The sequence below is a fragment of the Mytilus galloprovincialis genome, chromosome 4 (assembly GCF_965363235.1).
Source record: "Mytilus galloprovincialis chromosome 4, xbMytGall1.hap1.1, whole genome shotgun sequence".
Classification (NCBI taxonomy): domain Eukaryota; kingdom Metazoa; phylum Mollusca; class Bivalvia; order Mytilida; family Mytilidae; genus Mytilus; species Mytilus galloprovincialis.
The window spans coordinates 56,157,780-56,182,206 of NC_134841.1; the positions used below are offsets into that span (position 1 = coordinate 56,157,780).

A 24,427-nucleotide genomic window follows, 5' to 3' on the forward strand; every position below is an offset into this window, starting at 1 on the left:
GGAAAATTCGCAAAAAAATAAAAATTTGGTATTATGTGTATCCTCAATAAAAATATGCATATTTCCAAAATATTAAAGGTTTATTCGTCTAGATAAGTGAGTTATTAGATTTTTAAAATCGACTTTCAATTCTCGGGAAGACGCCATCTTGAAAACTAATGACCACGGATATCTAATTACCACAAAGTCCTAGTACCCACCATGACATGTCCGTTAATCAGTGTTAAATGACTGGTCAAGCTGATGGATGTTCTACCCGACAAAGTAATGGAAGAAGTCTACATAGTTTCCAAGATCATCAAATCAAGTAATGCTTCACTAAATTTGATAAGAATATTTCAAAAAATACTTTACAAGACATCTTCATTTGTTTAGAGGGTTGTATATTGAGCGTACAATGCTGAAGTCATGTTAAAAAGCTGTAAATGACATAAGATCATCGTACATTGGTTTTAGCTCGTTATTAAATTAACATTTTTGGCACCGAGATACAGTATCAAGTATTGTATAGGAATTGTGCTATAATAATGTTATAGTAGTCTCAATAAGTGAAAAAAAGTTCGAAGATACTTATTGTGGAGGAATTATAAACTGCGATTTATCTCTTTTGAAAATTTTTTTTAAATGCTTTTTTCTAACGTATATTTTTAGTTTATATTGGGTTTTTACCTAACTTGACCAACGTTCAAAAACTTGTCTTCTTGTAATCAGCATGTCTTAATACCTAACGGTCGACTTCCTGGCAGGCTTGCTTAATTTGATACACAATGAACAAGGTCAATGAATTACGTGCGTGATCGCGAGTGAACCAGGTGTGCACATGTAAAATATATAAAGTATACCATACCAATATAAAACTGTCCGTGATATACAGCTTGTGTACAGAATTTAACAAAATTTAAGAGTGGTTATAAGAATAGGTATAAACCAATACCCCATGTTATATAATTTCAATTTTACTTTTATTTATATTTCAGCACCTATTCTTCCGTTTTACATACAATTTAAAATTTTTGGTCCCGTTTTTAAGGTAAACCCTCACATAACCCTCACATATGTGACTTCAGAAAACAGTGCTATATTTCAAAATAAATGCCTTTTTTTTTTTTACAATAGTTCATTTATTTTACATGTGGAATAAGAATATTAATTAGTAATCTTCGGACTATACAAATGCAGAATATACTACATGCAAGTTTGCTTTCGTCTAACGAGATTAGAGAACTGAAAATAAAACCTGTCATATAAAAACAAGCACGCTCAAATCAAAAGAGAAAACAAATAAGTGAGTAAAAGTTAACTGAATCAGCAAAATTAACAACATTTGATATCGAGATATCGAGTGTATTGGTAATAAATTTATGTGTTTTTATAGTATTGCTCCTTCTATTACCCAAATGATATCAGATAATCTATATTATTTCATAAGATTAACCCTTCCGACCTCACTAAAATCTGAGACTATGTATTATAGTAGTAACAGCTAAAATCTAATGCCAAACGCTAGAAGTAAAAATGATATACAGGTACACCTTTCATTTGGTTATTGATTTCAAATGTCAAAATTTAAGTGTTCCCGTACATATTTTGCCTATTTAGGACAATCAAAATGCTTTTGTCAAACTAGTTCAATTTTCCCTTTTTATAAAACATAAATAAATGATAGAAGTGTATATCATTTCATTCCGACAACTAAAGGAGTAGGTCCGGTAAGAGCCGATTTTGGCCTCAAATTTCAGGTTCATCCAACGAAAGATTTTGGACACTTTTTAAACACTTAAATGTCTATTTCAATTGATTCAATTAGTATATGTGAAAGATTTTAGCTGATTAAGTCATTAAAAACCCTCCGATTCAAGCAAAAATATGAAAAATCTATCAAATATGCAAAAAATCGTCACTTTTCAGATGGTTTTTGTCAAAAATGAAAGTGGCCGCATCCGTATTCATCCTCAACCTTTATATATGTCATGTATTATCATTAAATACAACTTACATTCCAATATTATGAATGAACACGAATGCGGCCACTTTCATTTGAGACGGAAACCGTCTAAAATTTAACCAAAATGCTAAAATTGTGAAGATTTCAGTAATTTAGCATGACTTAATGATGTTAGTACCCGATATATGTGCATTGTATTGTAAAAAACAGACCATATTTGTGTAGCAGAAGCATTCTACTTTCCAATAAATAGATAAAGGATAACATTTTCACAATTTTGCAAAACTGCTATATTTTGGGGCCAAAATGGGGTCTTACTGAACCTACTCCTTTAATTTCCAGAGTTTAACCGGTTCATTTCTAAGTTTTGAAACTTATTTGAATTCAAATAAAATAGTAGCACCAAATATAATTAAATAATTCCACGGCGATTCACTTGTATTTGTCAACACCTTGAAAATGTATTTTAAATTTGTGTATTAAATGCGACCTTCGATAATCCACTGATTCGAATAGACTGTCACACCTGGCACGGTGTGCCCTAGAGGCCAAGCTTATTTCCGATCTGCAAATAACATTTCACCTTCATACAGGCCTTTCACCTTTCACAGGTATTGGTCGGAGAATAATACACACGTCGCATATACCTAGTCATAGCGCAGTGGCGGATCCAGGGGGGGGGGGGGGGGGGGGGGGGTTCCGGGGTGCGCACCCCCCTTTATTTTTGCCGATCAATGCATTTGTATCGGGACATATGTTTTGCACCCCCCCCCCCCCCTTTTGCCCTGGGTGCCCTGGGTTAGCACCCCCCCTTTCGAAAATTCCTGCATCCGCCCCTGTAGCGTAGATAGTAAAAGGTCAATATAGTACGGTGACCGAGTAGAGAAAAGTCGCTTATTTAAGGAGTTTAATCGTCATTCGGACTATACGGCTAAAAATCACAGAAATGGTAGTTCAAATGTTAAACTTATCATTTTAACTTGTCGTCAAAAAATCGTACGGTGCAATTTTTGTAAAATGGGCGTTGAAGTACGTTTGTTTATTTGTAAGAAAAATCGAATTTGAACAGTTTTGAGGTCTACGTGGTAAAAGAACCTTCGTAATATGATTCCTGTTATTATATACATTGTTGTTTCACCTTGTTTTAACGATTTCAAATAAAGTTAATTAAAATTAATCCGTTATTAAAGAGTTTTTGTAAAAGTTTAACACTACAAATATTTTGCATTTAACAGAGTTCATTTCAATTCAATTGCATCACTTGTTTTTACACAAAATGTTAAACAATCAACATTTATATGATATTTCACACCTTTATCAATCAATAATATCAAATTCATTTATCTCAGCATTATTTCAGCAATTCAACCAAGACACAAGTCCTTACGCTCATATGACGGAGCTATTCGAAGCTCATACACAGCCTCTTATAGATACATATAAACAATGATGTTGTGCTGTATTAATGACATTTAAATACTGGGATATTTTCCTTGGAGCAGTAGACAGTTTGCTGTTTAAAAGAACATTCTAAAAGCATCAATGGGATCAGGTGGCACTGTAGGCTGGCATAATAAATTAAAAGTCTGCGCTTGTTAGATAGACCCTTACTAGACATTTCATATTTCCCTTGGTCATAAATTACTGGAAATGGCTGGAATTACAGCAAATAATGCAAATTCATACGAGGAAACAAAACAAACAGCTATGAAATCAGATGAAAAACATGTTATTGTCAATGTGAACCATCTAAATGAACCATGACTAATCCCTTTGATGTGGAAATGCCATCCTTAATGTCTCATGTTACAAGAGATATTCAAGAGTCTCTGCTCACCGCTGTCGACGAAGGCTTGAATATTTCTAGACTTTTCATCACTAGTTCTCTTTCTTTAGTCAATGAGTTTATAAAGTCAAAACTAATAACGTTTGAAAACATGACCACAAAAACAAACCTTAAATGTAAATCGGGGGAAATAATTTCAGGTCAAATAGTTCAAGAACTTGTATTACGACGGGCATTGATTTTAGGAAACTGTAAAGATGATGTTAGAATAGAACATGTACTGTCACAACCTGTAGGTTTCCTTCCAATTTCCCTTTTTAATGATGACGGCACCACGAGAAAATCATGCAAGTCTGATTTGGTGAAGCAATTAGAATCTTAAGTCTATTGTGCACTTTCCCTATCTTCCATTGTACCATCACTCACAACTTAAATCTGAGATAGTTTGGCATTGGTTCAATGTAGTGATGTTAATAAAAGTAAAAAAAAAATCGTTGATCTTGCAGCTGGTTATTAAAAAATATGGCTCAATGCTTTTCTGTAGCGCACACAGTAGCAGATGTTTTTGACAGCTACACCATGAACAACTCTATAAAGTCTGCTGAAAGGAAACGCAGGCCGCACAAATAAAATTGAGAATGGAAATGGGGAATGTGTCAATGAGACAACAACCCGACAATAGAAAAGACAACAGACTACAGCTTCTATTAAAGTGTTTCAGATTATTGAAGGGAGAAGTATTCCTGACTGGAAGAAGTTTCTTTCTGTTACAGAAAACAATCAGGCACTTCTTAATTATTTTGGTGGTTTTATTCTTCAAAACTTTAACAAATCCCCTATGATTCCACCTGATTGTGAGCTTTACTTAGCCGGAATATTGTAAATCCCGAAATTGTGAAAGTTATGTATACTAACACTTTTAATGACTGTCGACACTTGTTTAGCACTCAAGATGAGGCCGATATTCGTATGATTCTCCATGCCTCAAACTTAAACACGTAGATTAGAGAAATGGAAAAAGAAATATTATGCGGACCACTGTGAATACTACAAACATATGTCCCTTACTAGCGAGTTGTGGGTGCAGATAGGGAACATAAGCATTGTAAAGGAAGGGCGAAGATTGTTACCCATTCACCAACTATGTGCCTGTCCTTCGTCAACAACTTGCCTGCTATAAATGCATTAACCGGATGCGACATTACTCCGTCTGTGTTTGGAGTAAGTAAACAAACTATCTACAAGACATTGAAGGACAGTGGTTTGCAGAGCTTCGGTAATATTGACAAAGATGAAGCCCTTGTTTGGCATGAACATTAATTTCAAAGCTTTATGAGCAGAAAAATCTCTTTAAATCATTCCATCATGATATATTTATTTATACAATGCACGTCAAGCTTGCCATCAGTAAAGATGTAAGTTTAGTCAGTTAACCTCTCTGTAAAGCGGCACTGAAACAGCATGTTTTATGCGTTTCAAACTGAAATTTGAACCGCATTACACATTGCTAAACCCCTATTCCGTCATCTTTATTATAAAGTTGGCGAGAGTTAAATGATTCATTAAACCCCGTGTATTTCAAAGGGCATATGTCAGCAGAAATCTTGCAGGAACTTGTGTTTTCATGTAAGGGAAAATCTTCATGTAAAAAGTCACGTGTTTGTTCAAAAACATTGTATGTTTGGAGCATTTCTCCTGTTAAAGGTCAGAATTATGTTCCTTGACAGATGAACCAGAAGATACTCATGGCTTAGTTCTGCTGTGTGGATCTCTTTGATTGGATTTTTACTTGTTACTATTTTTGAGGTATTGAGTGGTTTTGAGTTTTGGTTAATTACATGAATGAGCTTTTGCAAAATACGCTTCAGGTAAAAATATATTTATCATTTATTGCAGAGGTTGAATGTCAGACGGTAAGGTAACTACTGTAACTGAAACAGAATATTTGTTGAATTTGTATAAAAGAACAAGTGTTTGAAAAACGCCAATTTTCAGAATAAATCGATAATAATATTTATTTTTTTACATATTTCAAGATAATTCATTGCTAATTGATTTGAGAAAATGTCTGTATCTGAAACTTATCCCAAATTGTTGTATATATATCTGCAAATTTTGAAAATATGGAAGAAAAAAAATAATAACAGAATTTGATCTTTGACCTTAATTTATGCAAAACTGTTACCACATTTCTTTTTGACGACATCGATATTTCAAAAGTACTCATTTTTCCGAATCCAATGATATATAATATAGCCATATAGTATGTTTGACGATTAAATCTAAAAAATATTGTGTCCGGTCACCGTACTAATAAGCGTAAACCTATATATATTGTCTTAACAGTTTAAGTTATATCAGAGACATATATGTGTATATATGTCTCTGGATATATACTTTAATTTATTCACTTTATCCGTCTGAAAAAGCATATATTAAAGCAAAAAAAAAAATAATAATGTCTTGTGCTGTCTACAAAAATAAATAGAAATATATACGGTAAATATAGAAATTTTATCTCATGAACGTGTACAACTACACGTCTGTACGTTTTATTTTCTTATTATCGGTTGGTTATTAGATATAGCGTTAGTCATTGGCGCGTTTACGATTACGTTAAAATATGATTCTAATATGACGTTCTTCTTAAAAGCTTTGGGTACAAAGCCATGTTCTAATTCAAATAGAACATGGGCTGCACGTGATTGACGTCACAATTGAAATTGCAACGTCAGATGAATTTTGAACAACGCCAGAGATCAAAGTTGACATTTTTGTTGGTGTTGCTCGCTAGGAAATTAAATAAAAACATTCTAAAAGTAAGTTAAAATGTTTCTGTTCTTCTTTTATTGATAAACTGCTGATATTCTATAACGTTTTTGGTTCATGAAATCAAAATGGCGACATTCCGAGCGTTTACTATAGGTCCGCTTCGAAGTGAAAAAGTTCAAATATTCCTATTAGAATCGAAATAATTCTATCCTGCCATGCTCTATGCTCATTTTAACATGGGTAGGCATTATATTTGTAAACATTTAATACCTCGCTAACGCTCGGTATTAAGATATTAACAAATATAATGCCTACCCATGTTAAAATGAGCATAGAGCATGGCAGGATAGAATTATTTCTTAATTAAAACCCAAGACTTTTAATGATTATATTTTAAATCCCGGCATGCAAAAACCAGGAGAAAACGTCACGACCTACAGGAAGTAGTTAATATTTTTTCATTAATTATTGAATTTCTCCTTTATTACTGCACATATAGCAATAAAACTTTGTGAATATATATATTATGTCATAACGAACATATTTAAGCCAGAAGTAAGAAATCGCGAATTTTCCCTTTATAATAAACTATTAATTGATTGTACATGTTAAACACGTGCTCAATATGCATGCTTTTTTGTTGTTTGTTGACAAACAGGTGACAATCGTTAAACTTCAGCTTCAAAACACGAACTTTAATTACCTGCCATATTTTCACAACACTGACTGATTGAAAAAAAATTGACGATTATACGAAAATTATTTTAAAAAATGATAAAATCGTGCACAGAAGACTAAGTTTATGTTTGTACTATGCATTGGTTCAACAATTGGAATAACATTAATTTGCACTGGTCACTCGTTTATTATGACTTTAAGAAAATACCAATAATGCTACACAAATTTAAAATGCAGGTTTTTTTTGCAACATTTATACCATCACAGTTCATGCAATACTAAAAAGATATCCGAATATTTTTAATTTCACAGTAACCAAATGATGAAACTGATATTTCTATTGTTGTTTCTCATCTTAATCCTTGATTAAGCCTTTACTCTGAGTTTAATCTTTTTGTAAGAACCAGGCAGAGTGCGATATATAAGGGTTTCCGATTTGTTTCTATAAATTGCCCGGAAGAAGCATTCCTTGAATACTGCTCAAAAAATAAATTTTAGTGGGAAAATATGAGTGGTTGCCATGGAAAAGGACACTCTTTTTTGGGGTTGTTAAGCGTGGGAAAATCTTTCAAAAATCATCTTAATCACTACAATTCAGAGCCTGATTTTGAATATAATCAAGTATATTTGATCAAATTTCATATGTAACGTTGATAAAACTGGGTTTAAGCTTCATTTGATGTAATTCAAATTTGTAATTTTTTTGTGAAAATTTTTGCCAAGAATACATATTTTCAAACCTTTCTGAATTTGGGATTTTTGTGAAATTATCAAATTTTCTCGGGTGTTTTTCAGAAAACTGCAAATGTGTACAGCATAGTTAGCACTGTAGTTATGAAGTTTGGATACTACTTTAACAAATTGGAAACGGAGTTATTATTTGCAGAATATTGCAGTTTAAGAGCTTAAATAACCTGAATTGTTTCATAACCGATAAGAAATAAAAGCTAACGCAAACTTTCAATTACTATCGTCAAGTGTTGTTGCCTTCAATTGTTACCATGGAAAGATTATCCATAGCAACATCCGTTTTAAAACTGCATAAATGGAAATTTATTTTAAAAAATACAGAAATTGAGAGTATTTATTTTCAAGTTGGAATATGACTTTATTTTTAGCTTCAATCTTGACTTTCAATTCAATTCAATTCAAATATTTATTGTCATATAAACTCTGAACAATAAGTTTGTGACAAATAATATAAACATACACAAAATACATTTAACAAACAAAACCATGAAAACAAAAAAAGCAAAAAAGCGAAACAATCTATCTATATGATATATAAATATATTTTATAAATAAATCAAGAGTCCCCTGTCCTCAGTTCTAATGCCTGTTTAAAATAGGACCCTAAGCTTTCTACTTCTTTTGAGGTTGATGGACAAAGAAGATATTTAATTTTTTCATTTTCTTGCCAGGACATAAAATCTGGCATATGTTTAATTACATTTCCTATAAAGTGACTGGTGTTTTTCCACAGGTCAATAAATGTAATATATAATGTAACATTGAGGTTGGAGGGTTGAGATAAAAGGGGGGTATGTTAATTTTTTCAAATTTCAAATGTTTCATACAAGTTGTTCCTTGAAAAGATAATTGCGTTTTGTCAGACTTAACTTCGAGTTCATCATCTGATAATAAATTTTTGAAACTTAACAGATGATGAACTTCATGGGATTGCAATAGCCGGGCAAACCTGGCTTATGGTAAGGCAAGATAAATATGGCCCTTAACAGTTGTAAGAAAATTCTTAATTTCTTAGAGCACACACAAGTCTGAGATCGATGTTATCCCACCAGCATATTTCACAAACTTGACCTGTAACATAATAATAAGCTTACAAACCAAAAATAGAATCATTTGGTCAAAGCGATTCTAAACTGAAACTGAAGTGTGCTGCACGGGCGGATAGACGGATAGACACATTGAACACATTTAAGTCGATGGGGACTTTAAAAATAATAATAGTCAATTGGTAATCATTGATATTAGAAGTCCAGTATAATGTAATCCTCTTAATATATAGCTATTAGCATATCATTAATTATAACTTCTTTGTTGTACTACTATTCCGCAATTAGAATTCAGGGTCTCCGAGATAGACGAATAGATACATCTGCATGTACTGCTAAGTTTGAATTGTGCTAATCTGGTAAAAGGATTATGCTATTACCGGCAAAATTATCAAAACAAAATTATTGTACAAAAAAATGGATTAATTATGAATCATTCCTTACTATGCACCGTACTACATATATCTCATATGTTCATGCTTCCGATAATATATCTTGTTATGTGTGTGTGTTTTTTTTGGGGGGGGGCACACTTCTAATCCTTCTGAAATCCCCCTCTTCTCCTTTAATAGTAAAAATGTATCCTTTTTCAGGTTGAATCTTCAAAAAAATCGTTTTGCTACTCTCAATATCTTTTTTTTTTTTTAACATTTCCATGAATTGCGCCCCAATTTTCTGTATCTGTCTGTGTAACCTTTATAAAAGACTGTGCAGTAATCACGATATTTGGAATGTAACCACTAAGCTGGAATGTGTGAATAAATACAAGATTAATAACAGTAAATTTGAAGACAAATTACATACATGGTCTTATTCAATTAACTGCTATGTGTTTTTTAGTATATTTTAACAAAAAATCTAACAGTCGGTTGAACTGCAATCTAAACTAAGCTCTGAAGCTTAAACCAAGTTATATCAATGTAATATATGAAATTTCTGAAAAAAAAATGATTCTATTATAATCAGGCTCTACGGCCAAACGCTATCGTTTCAAGAATCTACATGTATGATTTTTTTAAAAATAAAACTACCCCCCTTTTTTTCCAAATCTTCCAACCCCAATGTTACATAATATATAACATTTTTTGAACCTTCTGAAAAGAACAGAAGAGACTTTGAGTGAAGCAAAGCATGCTGTAATATTCAAATTTGAATATAAACACCCTCTATATTTTTATTTTTTTACATAAATTTCCACTGATACATTTTAAGATACATGTTGCTATGGATAATATGTATTTCCATGGTAACTTTTGAAGTCAGCAACTCTTACCGATGGTAATTTAGAGTAAGCGTATGCTTTTATGTTTTTTTCTTATCGGTTATGAAACAATTCAGTACATTTAAGCTCTTAAACTGCTATATTCCTCAAATAATAACTCCGTTTCAAAGGGGAAAATCGGTTGCTATGGTGATCAAACTAAAAAAGTCCCAAGAATTTTTCTATTAAATTTAGTAAAGTAGTATCGAAACTCCATAACTACAGTGCTAACTATGCTGTACACATTTGCAGTTTTTTTTAAATCAGCCGAGAAAATTTCGTAAAATTCCAAAATTCAGAAAAGTTGAAAATATGCATTTTTTGGCAAAATTTTTCAAAAAATTTACAAATTTGAATTACATGCAATCTTAACTAAAATGAAGCTTAAACCAAGTTGTATCAATGTTACATATGAAAATTAATGAATAATGCTTGATTCGATTCATAATCAGGCTCTGAATTGTAGTGATTTAGCTGATTTTTGAAAGATTTTACCACGCTTAACAACCCAAAAGAGTGTCCGTTACCATGGCAACCACTCATATTTTCCCCACTCATATTTATATTTTGAGCAGTATGTGGTTACTGCTTCTTCTAGGCCATTTATAGATAAAATCTGAAACCCTCATAAATCACATGTATATGGCACTCTGCCTGATTCTCATGAAGAGCTGTAAAAGATATACTCTGCACTTTTTATCCTAAAGGAGATGGTTTCACAAAAAAACTTACGACTAAGATTGATTGTACCAGTTATAATATGATCAAATAAAATGTCCATACATTAAAATTGATACCAAAATTTATTTGGCAAGTAAATATCATGCATCCATTGGTCGAAAATCAAACATACAACTGTACATTTACTAAAGTTGTTATATACAGCATGGGCTAGTTATACCAGTTATAATATGATCACAGATATTGTGTTGTCACCTAATGGTTTTTAAGGTCTTTCCTCTACGCGAGGAAAGACCTTATTGTTTTTCTTTTCTTCCAGCATTTTTTTGATACGCGAGGAAAGACCTTATTGTTTTTTTCATGTTTTTTTTTTCAGCATTTTTTTTACATGGCCTCCCCCCGTTTCTATTGGAGTTATCAAGACCAAATATGGACCATCGGTAGATCTCATCATGAGGTATTACCAGACGAGGCTGTGTAGGATTTTATTATCCCCTGTAGAAGTTATCTCCCTTTTATTGTTTTTTTTTTTTCGACATGCCCCCCCCCCCCCCCTTCGTTGTTTTTAAAGATATCATGACCTTATCTGGACAGTAGGTAAATCTCATCATGATGTATTACCATATGAGGCTGCGTAAGATTTCATTGTCCCCTTTGAGAGTTATTTCCCCTTGAAGCAATTTCTTTTATTTGCATTTTTCTTTAAAAGAGATAGAATCGATTTGAAAATGGTAGCATGTACAAGAACAGATGGCAATGTTTATAAACATAAACAATTAATTTGTTACTAGCCTTATAAGGAGTTATTTCCAGTTATTTTGAAAAAATCTTTTTCGAGAACCAGAAGTCATAGAGACTTGGAACCTTCACCAATAATCTTTAATTTGTGTGACCTTTAATATGCACCAAGATCAAAGGTCACCGAGTGCAAAAAAAAAAAAAAAAAAATACGCTGCAATTTCAATCTTGCGAATTAGGAAAACGATAAGACTTTGCTACCTACATACAGCGTATAAATTGTTCCTCTCGACGAGCTCTACATTTTATACAATAAGCCCAAAAAAGTCCGACCGTCTGTTCAAAGGTTACAACGGAATGATTCTTAAAAGTATAGGTTTTTATTTATATCTTTTTAAAGGTCACATATATCAACTTACTATAAGCTGCAAAGATGATCAGTAAGTGAAGACCTTCAATTTGAGGTCAATGAAAGGTCATGATGAAATTTCACCTTGACCTTCACAGTAAACTATGACCTTAAACTTGTGATATTTGAAAGGTCAAGTGGTCCTGAGTTAAATAGTGGTAGTCCCATGTCTCTATGACTTCCGATTATCAAGTTTGGTATTGCATCGTCTATTTGATGATTTATTGTGACCTTGGTGAACTTTGAAATAGTCTCAATTTTTTTCATAATGTTGTCCTTCAACTGTAGATCCTTTATCATTTAACAGATTTGAGATATCTATTGTCGTTTTAGAGATAATGCAGTTTGAAATTTTGCGAGAGGAGGCATGCATTTATGAATCAACAACAGCTTACCACTTAAAACGTTTAAGAAATTGAAGAGGTTAACATAGTTATATGTTTGACGAAATACCAAAAACATTCCATTGAAAAAACACAAAAAAAAATCAATTTATAAATTTCATGTTTTGCATTGACTTTGTAAGTTTCATAACTTCTATTTATATGGTTGATATTGCATCATTTTTGGCACTTTGTCAAATGGGGTCATCTGATATATCAAATGGAGGTCTTAAAAAATTCTACTTAAAAATGAAGATTTTTCGCATATCAAATGAAAGAACATAAAGCGTACATTTCAAATTTCAAATTGACGTCTCCCAAAATGGGTTGGATGGGGTTATTGAGTGCAAAAAATAAATTTTCTTTTAAGATAGGGTTGTTGTATATCAAATGAAAGGTCATGATGTGTACATTTGAAATATCAAATTCCCGACCTCCAAAAATTAGTTGGATAGGGTTATTAAGTGCAAAAATCAAACTTTCTAGAACATGGCGTTGTCGCATATCAAATGAAAGCTCATCTACTATATGTTACATATATCATACTTCCGATCTCAAAAATGTAGGCGGATGAGGTCATTAAGTGTTAAAAGTGAAAAGTTTCAGAAGGTATGCTTGTCGTATATCAAACGAAAGGTCGTACAAAGTACATTACGAAAACATCACTTTTACAGGAAAGACCTTTCAATTGTTTTAAAAACAATTGAGATACTAGTTTTTCTTCTGTTTTTTTCTTTTTCTTCTAGTATTTTTTTGACATGGCCTCTCCCCGTTTCTATTGGAGTTATCAAGACCAAATATTGACCATCGGTAGACCTCATCGTGAAGTATTACCAGATGAGGCAGTGTAGGCTTTCATCATACCCTTTAGAAGTTATTTCCCTTTTATTGTTTTTTTTTCGACATGGCCCCCTCGTTGTTTTGAAGATATTATGACCTTATTTGGACAATAATTAGATCTCATCATGATGTGTTACCATATGAGGCTGCTAAGGATTTCATCATTCCCTATGAGAGTTATGTCCCCTTGAAGCAATTTCTTTCTTTTGCATTTTTCTCAAAAAGTATTCAAGATAGAATCGATTTTAAAACAGCAACATTTACAAGACCAGATGGCAATGTTAATAAATATATACAATCATTTTGTTGTTAACCTTTATAAGGAGTTATTTCCCTTGAAAAAATATACACAATTTTTGAAAAATTGTATCTCGAGAACCGGAAGTCGTAAAGACTTGGGACCTACACCAATAATCTTAAGTTCATGTGACCTTCAATTTGCATCCAGGGTCAAAGGTCACCGAGTGCAAAAAAAATTACGCTGCAATTTCAAGCTTGTATATTAAGAAAACGATAAGAGTTTGCTGCATACTTATAGCGTATAACATGTTCCTCTCGACGAGCTCTACAGTTTGTACACTGAGCTCAAAAGTGTCCGACTGTCTGTTCAAAAGTTACGACAGGATGATTCTTAAAAGTATAAAATTGTGTGTCTATCTTTTTAATGGTAACAGATATCAACGTACTATAAACTGCAAAAATTATCAGTAGTTTAAGACCTTCAATTTGAGGTCAATGTCAGGTCATGATGAAATTTAACCTTGACCTTCAAAGTGTATAATGACCTTGACCTTGTGACATTTGAAAGTTCAAGTGGTCCTTATTTGAATGGTGGTAGTCTCATGTCTCTACGACTTCCGGCTCTCAAGTTTTGTATTGCATCATATATTTGATGATTCATTTTGACCTTGATGAACCTTGGAATTGTCCCATTTTTTTCTACAATGTTGTCCTTCAACTGCAGATCATTTATCATTTAACAGATTTGAGATATCTATTGTCGTTTTAGAGATAATGCAGGGTAAAGGGTGGGATAATTTAGTGCAAAAAATTCAAACTTCTCAGATGGCTAGGTTGTTGCATATCAAATGAAAGTCCGTATAGCGTACATTTCAAAGATCAAGTTGACGTCCCAAAAAAATGGGTTGGGTGGGGTCATTGAGTGCAAACATAAATTTTCTTTTAAGATAAGTTTGTCAGTGTATATCAAATGAAAGGTCTTCACGTGTACAAATATCCAATTACTGTAATCCAAAAATTAGTTGGATGGGGTTATTAAGTGCAAAAATCAAACTTTCTAGAACATGGCGCTGTCCATATCAAATGAAAGATCACTAAGTCTACATTACATATATCATACTTCCGATCTCGAAAATTTAAGAGGATGGCGTCATTTAGTGTAAAAAGCAAAAAGGTTCCGAAGGTATGCTTGTCGTATATCAAATGAAAGGTCGTAACAAGTACCGTACATTCCGACCGTGCAAGGGCTGTATAGCCAGTCAATGTCGTTAAAAACTTCCATTTGTTGAACAAGTACATTACGAAAACATCACTTTTACAGGAAAGACCTTTCAATTGTTTGTATGAGATACTCGTATTTTTCTTTATTTAGAGCTTGAATTAATTCTTCTAACTTGTCTTGAATCTGTCTGACTGTTTCTGAGAGTAAAAATATAAATACAGATGAAACACAACTGCTGGAGTGTTGTGGACAATTTTAACATCACTTATATACTGTAATGAATCATTTCAAAATTCAAATTCATTTCCTATTTAAAATGAAGAGTAACTTTTTGTATTCTTTGACTAGTTTTCCAGCTATATTCCTTCTTTTCTATTCTAATGCAACTGGCTTATACTAGTAATAGAGGTCAGTCATTTAAAGACGTATCGACCATAAAGAATATTTACAATACACCTTATCGCTAATCCTGGCTGACCTTGAACTTTTGACGCATACAACTATCACTTTTCCAGTGTGGCGTCAGATATTTTGTTTTATGACGTCAAATTTTTAAGGGAACCTGTGTGATATCCAATAATAGCAGACAAATAGCGATAAGGTGTATGAAGTTGATGTGCTGACCAAAATTAACCTCAATCGAAATTATAAGTGGTCCTTTGTTGCTGTTTATCATATATGTTTTAGGTTTACTGTTTTGTACAATTTGTTTTTATGTTGTGCTGTTTCACCATTGTTCCAGGTACGGGAAGGTTTAAGCCTCTGCTTACATGTTTGACCCTGCTATATTCTAAGTGCACCTGTCGCAAGTCAGGAGTATGTAATTCAATGTTTTTAATTTTTTTGCTGTATATCATATTTGTTTTTAACAAAATCGGGCAATAAATTTTCTCTTTGAAAATTTTATGTTTGTCATTTTGTGGCCTTTCGTATCTTGCTATGCAGTCTGGGTTTTGTTTATTGTTTATTGTTGAAATTGAATTTTCCACACAGCGACTTATTGTTGCCAACTTCTACTTCATTTGTTCTCTGGTGGAAAATTGTCTCATTGGCAATCATTCCACCTTTTCATATATTTAATATAAATGTGACTCTAACTGAAGAAAATAACACAGAAAGATCAAGCTTTAACAATATAATCTAAACATAATCATTGAATTATAAACAGAATGATAAATAGTCATCCCAGTCCTTTAGCACTTCTTATGCAACACAGAATGCCATACCAAGACACTTCAAAATTTAAGTACATAAAATTGTTCTTACATATTGAAAAAGCTGATCGGACAATTACATAACACTGACATTGACTTCATAATTGTCAGTTAAAATGAAAGTTGTCCTTTAAAAAACAAACCCTTGCTTTGACACATGTATGCATAAATTAACACATCTTGGTTTTATTTAAAAACATATCAAAAAATAATTTACGATGCTCACTGCCAAATAACACAAATACAGTAAAATTGAGGAAACCGTATTCACTTCTAAATCTTCTTACTTATTTCGGAAGAGAACCTTTTCATTACTTTTAAGTAATCAGCATTTTTTTCTAAATGTAAACCAGGTGCTCCGCAGGGCGCAGCTTTATACGACCGCAGAGGTCGAACCCTGAACAGTTGGGGCATGTATGGACAAAACATTCAAGCGTGATACAGCTCTGAATTTGGATTGTGATCAAATTTTTGACATTACATGGTTTTTTTTTACACAAAACAAATGTCAAGATTTTACAAATCAATTAAAGATTTCTTCTTCAAACTTTTTAAATCTAAAATTAAATAGTTGACACAGCATAGGTTTCTGACACAGAATGAATGTGGTCTAATGAACTTAAAATTTTTTTTTTGCCTATGAGCAATTCACTATGCTGTTGAATATTAATCCTCTCAAAAAATGTTTGAAGAAATTTTCTTTTTATTTATGAAATCTGAAATGAGAAAAATTTACCCCCCCCTTTTTTTTCACATCCCCGTTTTCCTTTTTCCAAAACTGATATCAATTCAAATTTCTAATGGAGTTTGCAACAATAACTACTCTTTTAAATACATCATAAAATATTAAAATGTAAAATAAAGTGCTTGTTATCACTGAATGGTAAAGATTGGTTGGTAGTAAAAGTGAATATACATTGTTTATTGTATAAAACAATAAAAAAAACTTCATCAGCAACATTTTATATTGGCAAATTTCCAATTAAGTTATTTACATAAAGTTGTTGGCAAATAAAAATAGAAATGACATCATAGTCATGTCTGGCAAATTTCCAACATATATTATCAACTACTATTCTATACAAAGAAAGATAACTCCAATTGAAAATTAATTGCTATTGCACAATATTGTGCAATTAAATTTCTTGCTATTGTGCAATACTGTGCAATTGAAAATTTCTTGCTATTGCACAATACTTGATATGGAATCCTGATTTGGACCAACTTGAAAACTGGACCCATAATCAAAAATCAAAGTACATATTAAGATAAAGCATATCAAATAAGCCCAAGAATTTAATTTTTGTTAAAATCAAACTTAGTTTAATTTTGGACCCTTTGGACCTTAATGTAGACCAATTTGAAAACTGGACCAAAATTAAGAATCTACATACACAGTTAGATTTGGCATATCAAAGAACCCATTTATTCAATTTTTGATGAAATCAAACAAAGTTTAATTTTGGACCCCCATTTGGACCAACTTGAAAACTAGGCCAATAATTAAAAATCTAAGTACATTTTTAAATTCAGCATATCAAAGAACCCCAAGGATTCAATTTTTGTTAAAATCAAACTAAGTTTAATTTTGGACCCTTTGGACCTTAATGTAGACCAATTAGAAAACTGGACCAAAAATTAAGAATCTACATACATAGTTAGATTCGGCATATCAAAGAACCCCAATTATTTAATTTTTGATGAAATCACACAAAGTTCAATTTTGGACCCTTTGGGCCCCTTATTCCTAAACTGTTAGGACCAAAACTCCCAAAATCAAACCCAACCTTCCTTTTGTGGTCATAAACCTTGTGTCAAAATTTCATAGATTTCTATTCACTTAAACTAAAGTTATAGTGCGAAAACCAAGAAAATGCTTATTTGGGCCCTTTTTGGCCCCTAATTCCTAAAATGTTGGGACCAAAACTCCCAAAATCAATCCCAACCTTCCTTTTGTGGTCATAAACCTTGTGTTAAAATTTCATTCATTTCTATTCCCTTTTACTAAAGTTAGAGTGCGAAAACTAAAAGTATTCGGACGACGACGACGCCAACGTGATAGCAATACAATTAAAATTTTTGCGGTCGTATAAAAAATCAAAGCAGTTTAATATAAGCATATTTAAATTTGATTTCTCTACTGAAAACTTGGTAAAAATTTCACATATATACTCTAAAATATCAAAATTATTCAAGATAAAATATACATACTTGTATATATAATATGTGAAACTTGATATAATTGTGGTAACTAACATACCATATGCCTAATATCTTCTGACTAAGCAAATCTACTGTGAATTCATTTATTTTTGTTAGTACCAACTTTTGTGGATGAGGAAGAATTGCATCTTAGTAGATATTTGATTTCATGGTTTTGCCACAGTTTGGTGATCAGCTGATAAAAAATTTATAATTTTAAAATTTTAATTTGTGGTTTACCTATACCCATGAATCCATAAAAATTGGTACTCCTAGAATAGAATTGAATTCACAGTATTGAAGTGATACCAAAGATTTTTCCGACGTAGTCGGTATTAGTTTCGGTTTGTGTCCTTTGAACTTAAGGACGCTTAACTATGGCAACAGAATATGCACTCGAAAATCCTTTCTGTGATTGGACAAAATGCTGTCATGGTGGGCGATTTGGTTGTGTTTGAAAAAACGTCTCGTTAATCATATCGTGATGGAAAGCAAGTGAAAAACTATAAATATTTGAACTAGATCTTACAAATATTTATATTTTATATTTTTTTATTAAAATAATTATTTCTCCAATAGCTCTTTGCATCCGTGACAGCTGTTTATTCGGGACAATTATATAATTTTAATGTAAACTTTGTTGTACGAACGTACATGACTTTTAGAACGCACCTTTGAATGTGAGATTTCCGCGGGGTTTTGGTGAATGTAAACAACAGAAAGATACGAGGACCGAGAATACTGAACACAAACAGAGAAAACGTAATTTAAATGGTATATTTGTGCTTCTGAAGGTTATCGAAATGATAGTTTTAAACCTAAATACTCAAATTTAAATACGTCGGATATCTTTTTTAAAGATAGTTCTTGTTTTAAACTGAAACCTGCTAACATTGAAATGCTCCTGTGGGAACCAGTCATCGGATTCACTTTTATGTTGATTTCAACAGCTAAGAAATTTTACCTGAAAACAGCTCATATATCAATCAATGGTTATTCTATGATTTGCACAAATCTAAGTATATGGTGAGCCAGTTTTCACAATAAAACCAAAAGTTTTGATAATATCAATTTGTATGGTTGATGAATGAAAGATAAAATATGTAATTTGTTTAAATGAGGTACATCATTGGTCACATTTATCACAAAGGCTTTATTGTATCAAAACTGTACAATAACATGGACATGGTCAAATCAATAAAAACATGCACAATGTCTCAACTCTAACATAAACATGCACACTGTGTCAATAACATGGACATGGTCAAATCAATAAAAACATGCACAATGTCTCAACTCTAAAGTTATTATTCATTGGATACTAATGTTCGTGGAACTAGTGGGTACATGGAAACCTCAAAGTGTAATGTTCAATAAATTACAAATTTGCTCTGTGGTTATATGCAGACTTTTGGAAAACCACGAAAAATCAAAAATCCATGAAAATGGCAGTTTTCCGCAATCCATGAAAATTGGTACACACGAAAAATAAATGAATCCACATAAAAAAAAATATCATTACCATACAAAATGTCAAAATCCTAACAAAATATCACTACTGAGATCACCTTAACAAAGTTACATTAATTTATATTTTTGTCTACTATGAGATTACTTTTTCGTCATTGTTGTTAAACCATGCTTAACTGTTGACAGTGTAATGAAACCATTCAATTGAAATCTGATAAAAAAAAATATAGGCATCTAATGTTATGAAAAACTAAATTTTAAAAGGACTTAAATTATAATTAAGTAATTGTATAAAAACTCTGTGTACTGTCAATTGCATTTTATTATTCATTTTTAAGACTACAGAAACACATTGTGAATGTCAGAAAAAGGCAATTAACAGTCAGTGACTGTATATCACAATGGACTATACAGTCTATGCTGTTTTCTTGCATCTAAACAGTTTATCCTTTAATTTCATTGATTAAAACAACATCGTTTTAAAATATTAAAGTATTTAAGACAGGGTAAATGTTTTTCAAATTTGTATATGACCTTGAACTAGTGTATCTATTAAAATAAAGAACAACTGGTTTCCCACAAGTCATTATAAAACCAAACTGAGACAGCTTTGAGACAATTCTTATTTTACATACAGTTGTCTTTAAATTCTCTTTTTTTTCCTTCTTTCTAAATGTAATCCAAAATCACATTTTAATAGAGTTAGCAACTAAAATGACCAACTGGATACCAAAAATTTATTACTGCTGAATTTTTAATAAAAAATCACAATTTTTTTTAAATACGTTTTGAGGGATTTTAACATTTAAATATTTTCTTTGTACATAGAAAGAGATTGATGTAAAGCTCATTACATAGAAAGAGATTGATGCAAAGTTCATTTAAAATGTTTGACATGACTTTTTCATATTCTTTATTCAATTTCTGTTGATCAATGTCATGGCTAAGTAAAACATGAACAACTAACCATATTAACATATATATATCATAAATAAATATTTTAATATTATAACTTTTACACATAAAAAATATTAAAATTTCAATCTGTTTTTACAAAACAAGTTAAAAATAGCAATGATGCAACACATAACGATTTGAAAAAAATGTGGTTACATTTAAGACATTTAATGACATTTGAAAATATAATAAATAAAAATACTTATTTATATTTGCAAATGTCCAGAGTTTGTTCAAAATAGTTATATGACAAAAAAGATGAACGCATATTTTTAAATGGCACAATTATATTGTAAAAGGTGTATATCTGATTACAAGAAGCACAAGCCAAAAAAATTTGGTTATTAATAAAGTGTGTGGACCTAAACACATTTTCCTATAATCAATTGATTTCAATATACACAAATGTATAACACTTGCAAACAGCTCTTTATAAAGTTTTAATTCAATTGATCAGCAGCTACATGAAAATACGGAAAAGTCTGAAGCAATTTTGTGATCACTAATGTCTTTAAAAGATATTTGCATAAAGGTAAACAGATGTTTCAATCTCAATTCTACATCTGTACATCTTGTTTTGCCTGTGACCATTAGACTATACCACAAATACAGATACCATTTAATGCAGTAAGATCGTTAAGATATCAGCAAACTCTGCTGATGAAATTCCTAATATGACAACTAAAACTCTAACCATCTACAATTATGAATTAATTCTACAATATCAACCACAGTTCAAAAGTAGAATGGATATCATATACAAATACTTGCTGCATAAGCTTTGGAACACATATGGATTTTGCACAAGCTATGATCAGAGTTTTACACTTTTTAAGTAGATACAAATTTAAATACATGTATGATCTTTTAATTCACATTTTCATTTAAGGTCAATTATACTTCATAATAAAATCCCAATGCACATACAATTCATTTGACAAGAGTATCTCAATTTTAGAATGAATCAAATATAATATGTAACCAAGGGGGAATAATTCATATATCCAACAGACTAATTATTATCTCCCTTTGATATTTTATTTGAGAAATACTTTTTTTCTTTACATTTTGAGTTTATCAAAAACAATTCTATGTTTTATTTATCATACAGTACCAGTATTCAGAGTTGCTTTAAACTTCTTTTGAAATTATATTTGGAATACATGTTTGAAAAAAATAAAAATCATTGCTACACAAAAATATATTTAAAATCAAATTGCTGCAAATATTCAATGCATTCTTTGTTAAAAATAAAATAGTGACAAGCTCAAAACTTAAAATTGACCAGTGGTACAAAATGCACACATGCTATAAATTCTAGTTTTCAAAATTCATTTAAAGAACAAAGAATCTCTTTCTAATAATCAGAATAAATCACACTTTCTAATATTTCAAAACTTTTTTTCTGTTTTTTTTTACTGAATATTTATAGATCATAGTTGATCATTGCAACGAGATTGATTTTCTCACTTAAGCCAGTACGGCGAAAGAGAGAAAAGCAATCGAGTTGAGATGACCAATGATAATCTGTTTATCGCTATTTTACCTATGACGACGTTGTCAATTTCATGTTAATTTCATTAGCAATGCCAAGTGCCCCCTTAGTTTCTTTCGATAATTTTCATATCACTCGACTCCACTGAGAAAAGAAATTATCAGTCAGCAAGATCAAAGGAAAATTTCATAAAATAGCAATAATTATGATTTATTTACCACTTCACAAGGCATAAATCATACAGAGCAATAATATCTAAACTATTGAATTCATTTGTAAAAGGTTTTTCTAAATTTCAAATACATTTTTGTGTAGCATACAAAAGTCTCTCTCTGACACACAAGATATGAGTTATAGCTATATAAAACCTGTACATTTATTTACATTAATCTGACCCTACTTTAGATATAAGTTCATCACATATTGCAGTTAATTCTTCATTTTCTCTAATCTGAAAGATTAAAACATAAAACATTAAAACTGAATTATCATTCTGTAAAGGACACATAGATTTCAGAGGCATATTCAAATTTTATTTTACATTTGTGTTATTCAAGTTAAGTAAGAATATTGGAAACTTGGTGTCTTATATTTTCTTGTATTCTAAGATTTTTTTTTACAGTATCTACATAGGATCCCCCCTCTTTATTTCATTTTGTGCTGTGGTCAAACCAAATTCTCATATTAATATTTGATTAACACAGGGTTATGCATTTTGAAAAAGCATTGTAAATCTAGCAATTAGCATAATTGTGCCATTAATATACCTGCATACTTTTCTTACTTTTGAAAATGTTGTTTTCAGTGCTCCACAACGTTTTAAAAGGTTTAAAACTTTTAGCAGGGTTTTTGTGTACACTGTGTACTGCAGAAAAAGTGTTATGTCAATTTTTTGTTTAAGGTATACTAATGATGAGCTAAGAACCACATTTTGTTTGCATGATACTTGTACTTATTGTGTAGAAAAGAAAGCACATATACCAGCAAATCTTTTCTTGTGTAGGAATAAGTGACTGTTGACTTTTCGCATTTGAAAATATGGACAAAGATAAACATTATCCCATTCTATGTCAGTATAAGACAGTATACTATTTAATAACAAGAATGATAACAATGTATGATTTGTTACAATAAGTGTTATGTCCATAAGCTACATGAATAATTTAATAGGTTCAGAATCGTGCTGAAACTCAAAGAAAGCACACTTCCTTGACTTGAATTAAACTAGATTCATATTGTAGTAGACTGATTTAACCCAACATAATCACATTAATTACAGCTAATTTCCTAATGCTTGTAGAGTTAAACTTTGGTAGGCTTACTTGCTCAGTTTGTATAAACATCAATTCAAGCTATGTAATTAACATTGACATCTTCAAGCAATATTCATAGGCATATTTTAACCTGTATATATTATATTTAAATTTGATTGGACATTATTCCAATTACTATTGTACAATATACAAACAAAGCAAGCAAGCTAACCAAAGTCTTGCTCTACATGCATTAGGAAATTAGCTGTAAAATGTCTTCCAGTTCATTGTATTATCTGTACATGCTAGCTAATCATCTGGTAGTACAAAACAGTTACTGGTACTGATAGACTTACTGTTCTGTACTATTGTTGAATTTGTTAATAATTCACATTTTTCTTATTGAGGTGCACTTGAACATTATTGAAATTGAAAATTCATCTGCCATGTTCATTATTTTCCCAATTATGACAAACAATCAGAGGAATACAAGTCAAAAGTGGTCATATTACTTATTTTACCTGAGAAACAGTTCAAAGCAAAAAACTTAAAATTGACCAATGAACCATATGGACCCAGCCATGTTGAAACTAAAGAAGTCAATGAACCATGACTGAAGGTACATGGCTAAAAATTCTCAATGGAAATGAGATGTGCCAATGCTAATACAACTGCATACTAATTACCATTGAATAATATCATAAGAATAAAATTGAGAATGGAAATGGGGAATGTGTCAAAGAGACAACAACCCGACCAAATAAAAACAACAGCAGAGGGTCACCAACAGGTCTTCAATGTAGCGAGAAATTCCCGCACCCGGAGGCGTCCTTCAGCTGGCCCCTAAACAAATATATACTAGTCCAGTGATAATGAACGCCATACTAATTTCCAAATTGTACACAAGTTTCCTTTAAACAAACCTAATCACAAACTAATAATATATGTAAACGAGGCAAAATTTCAAAGTCAATAGACCATGACAGAGGGGAGGGGCCAAATAATCTCCATGGAAATGAGATGTGCCAATGCTTATACAACTGCATACCAAATATCATTGACCTACCACTAGTGGTTTCCCATAA

At 31.5% G+C, this 24,427-nt stretch overlaps 1 protein-coding gene across 5 annotated transcripts in view; it reads right to left on the bottom strand.

The window, feature by feature from the left end:
* Window positions 1–15,871: 15,871 nt before the first annotated feature.
* Window positions 15,872–24,427, bottom strand: part of LOC143072488 (uncharacterized) — a 66,204-nt gene continuing 57,648 nt past the window's right edge. For all 5 annotated transcript variants that reach the window (XM_076247424.1, XM_076247427.1, XM_076247426.1 and 2 more), the window contains one exon: window positions 15,872–22,540. In XM_076247424.1, the coding sequence (XP_076103539.1) occupies window positions 22,475–22,540 (66 nt within the window). In that variant the 3' untranslated portion in view covers window positions 15,872–22,474. The remainder of the gene's footprint in view (window positions 22,541–24,427) is intronic.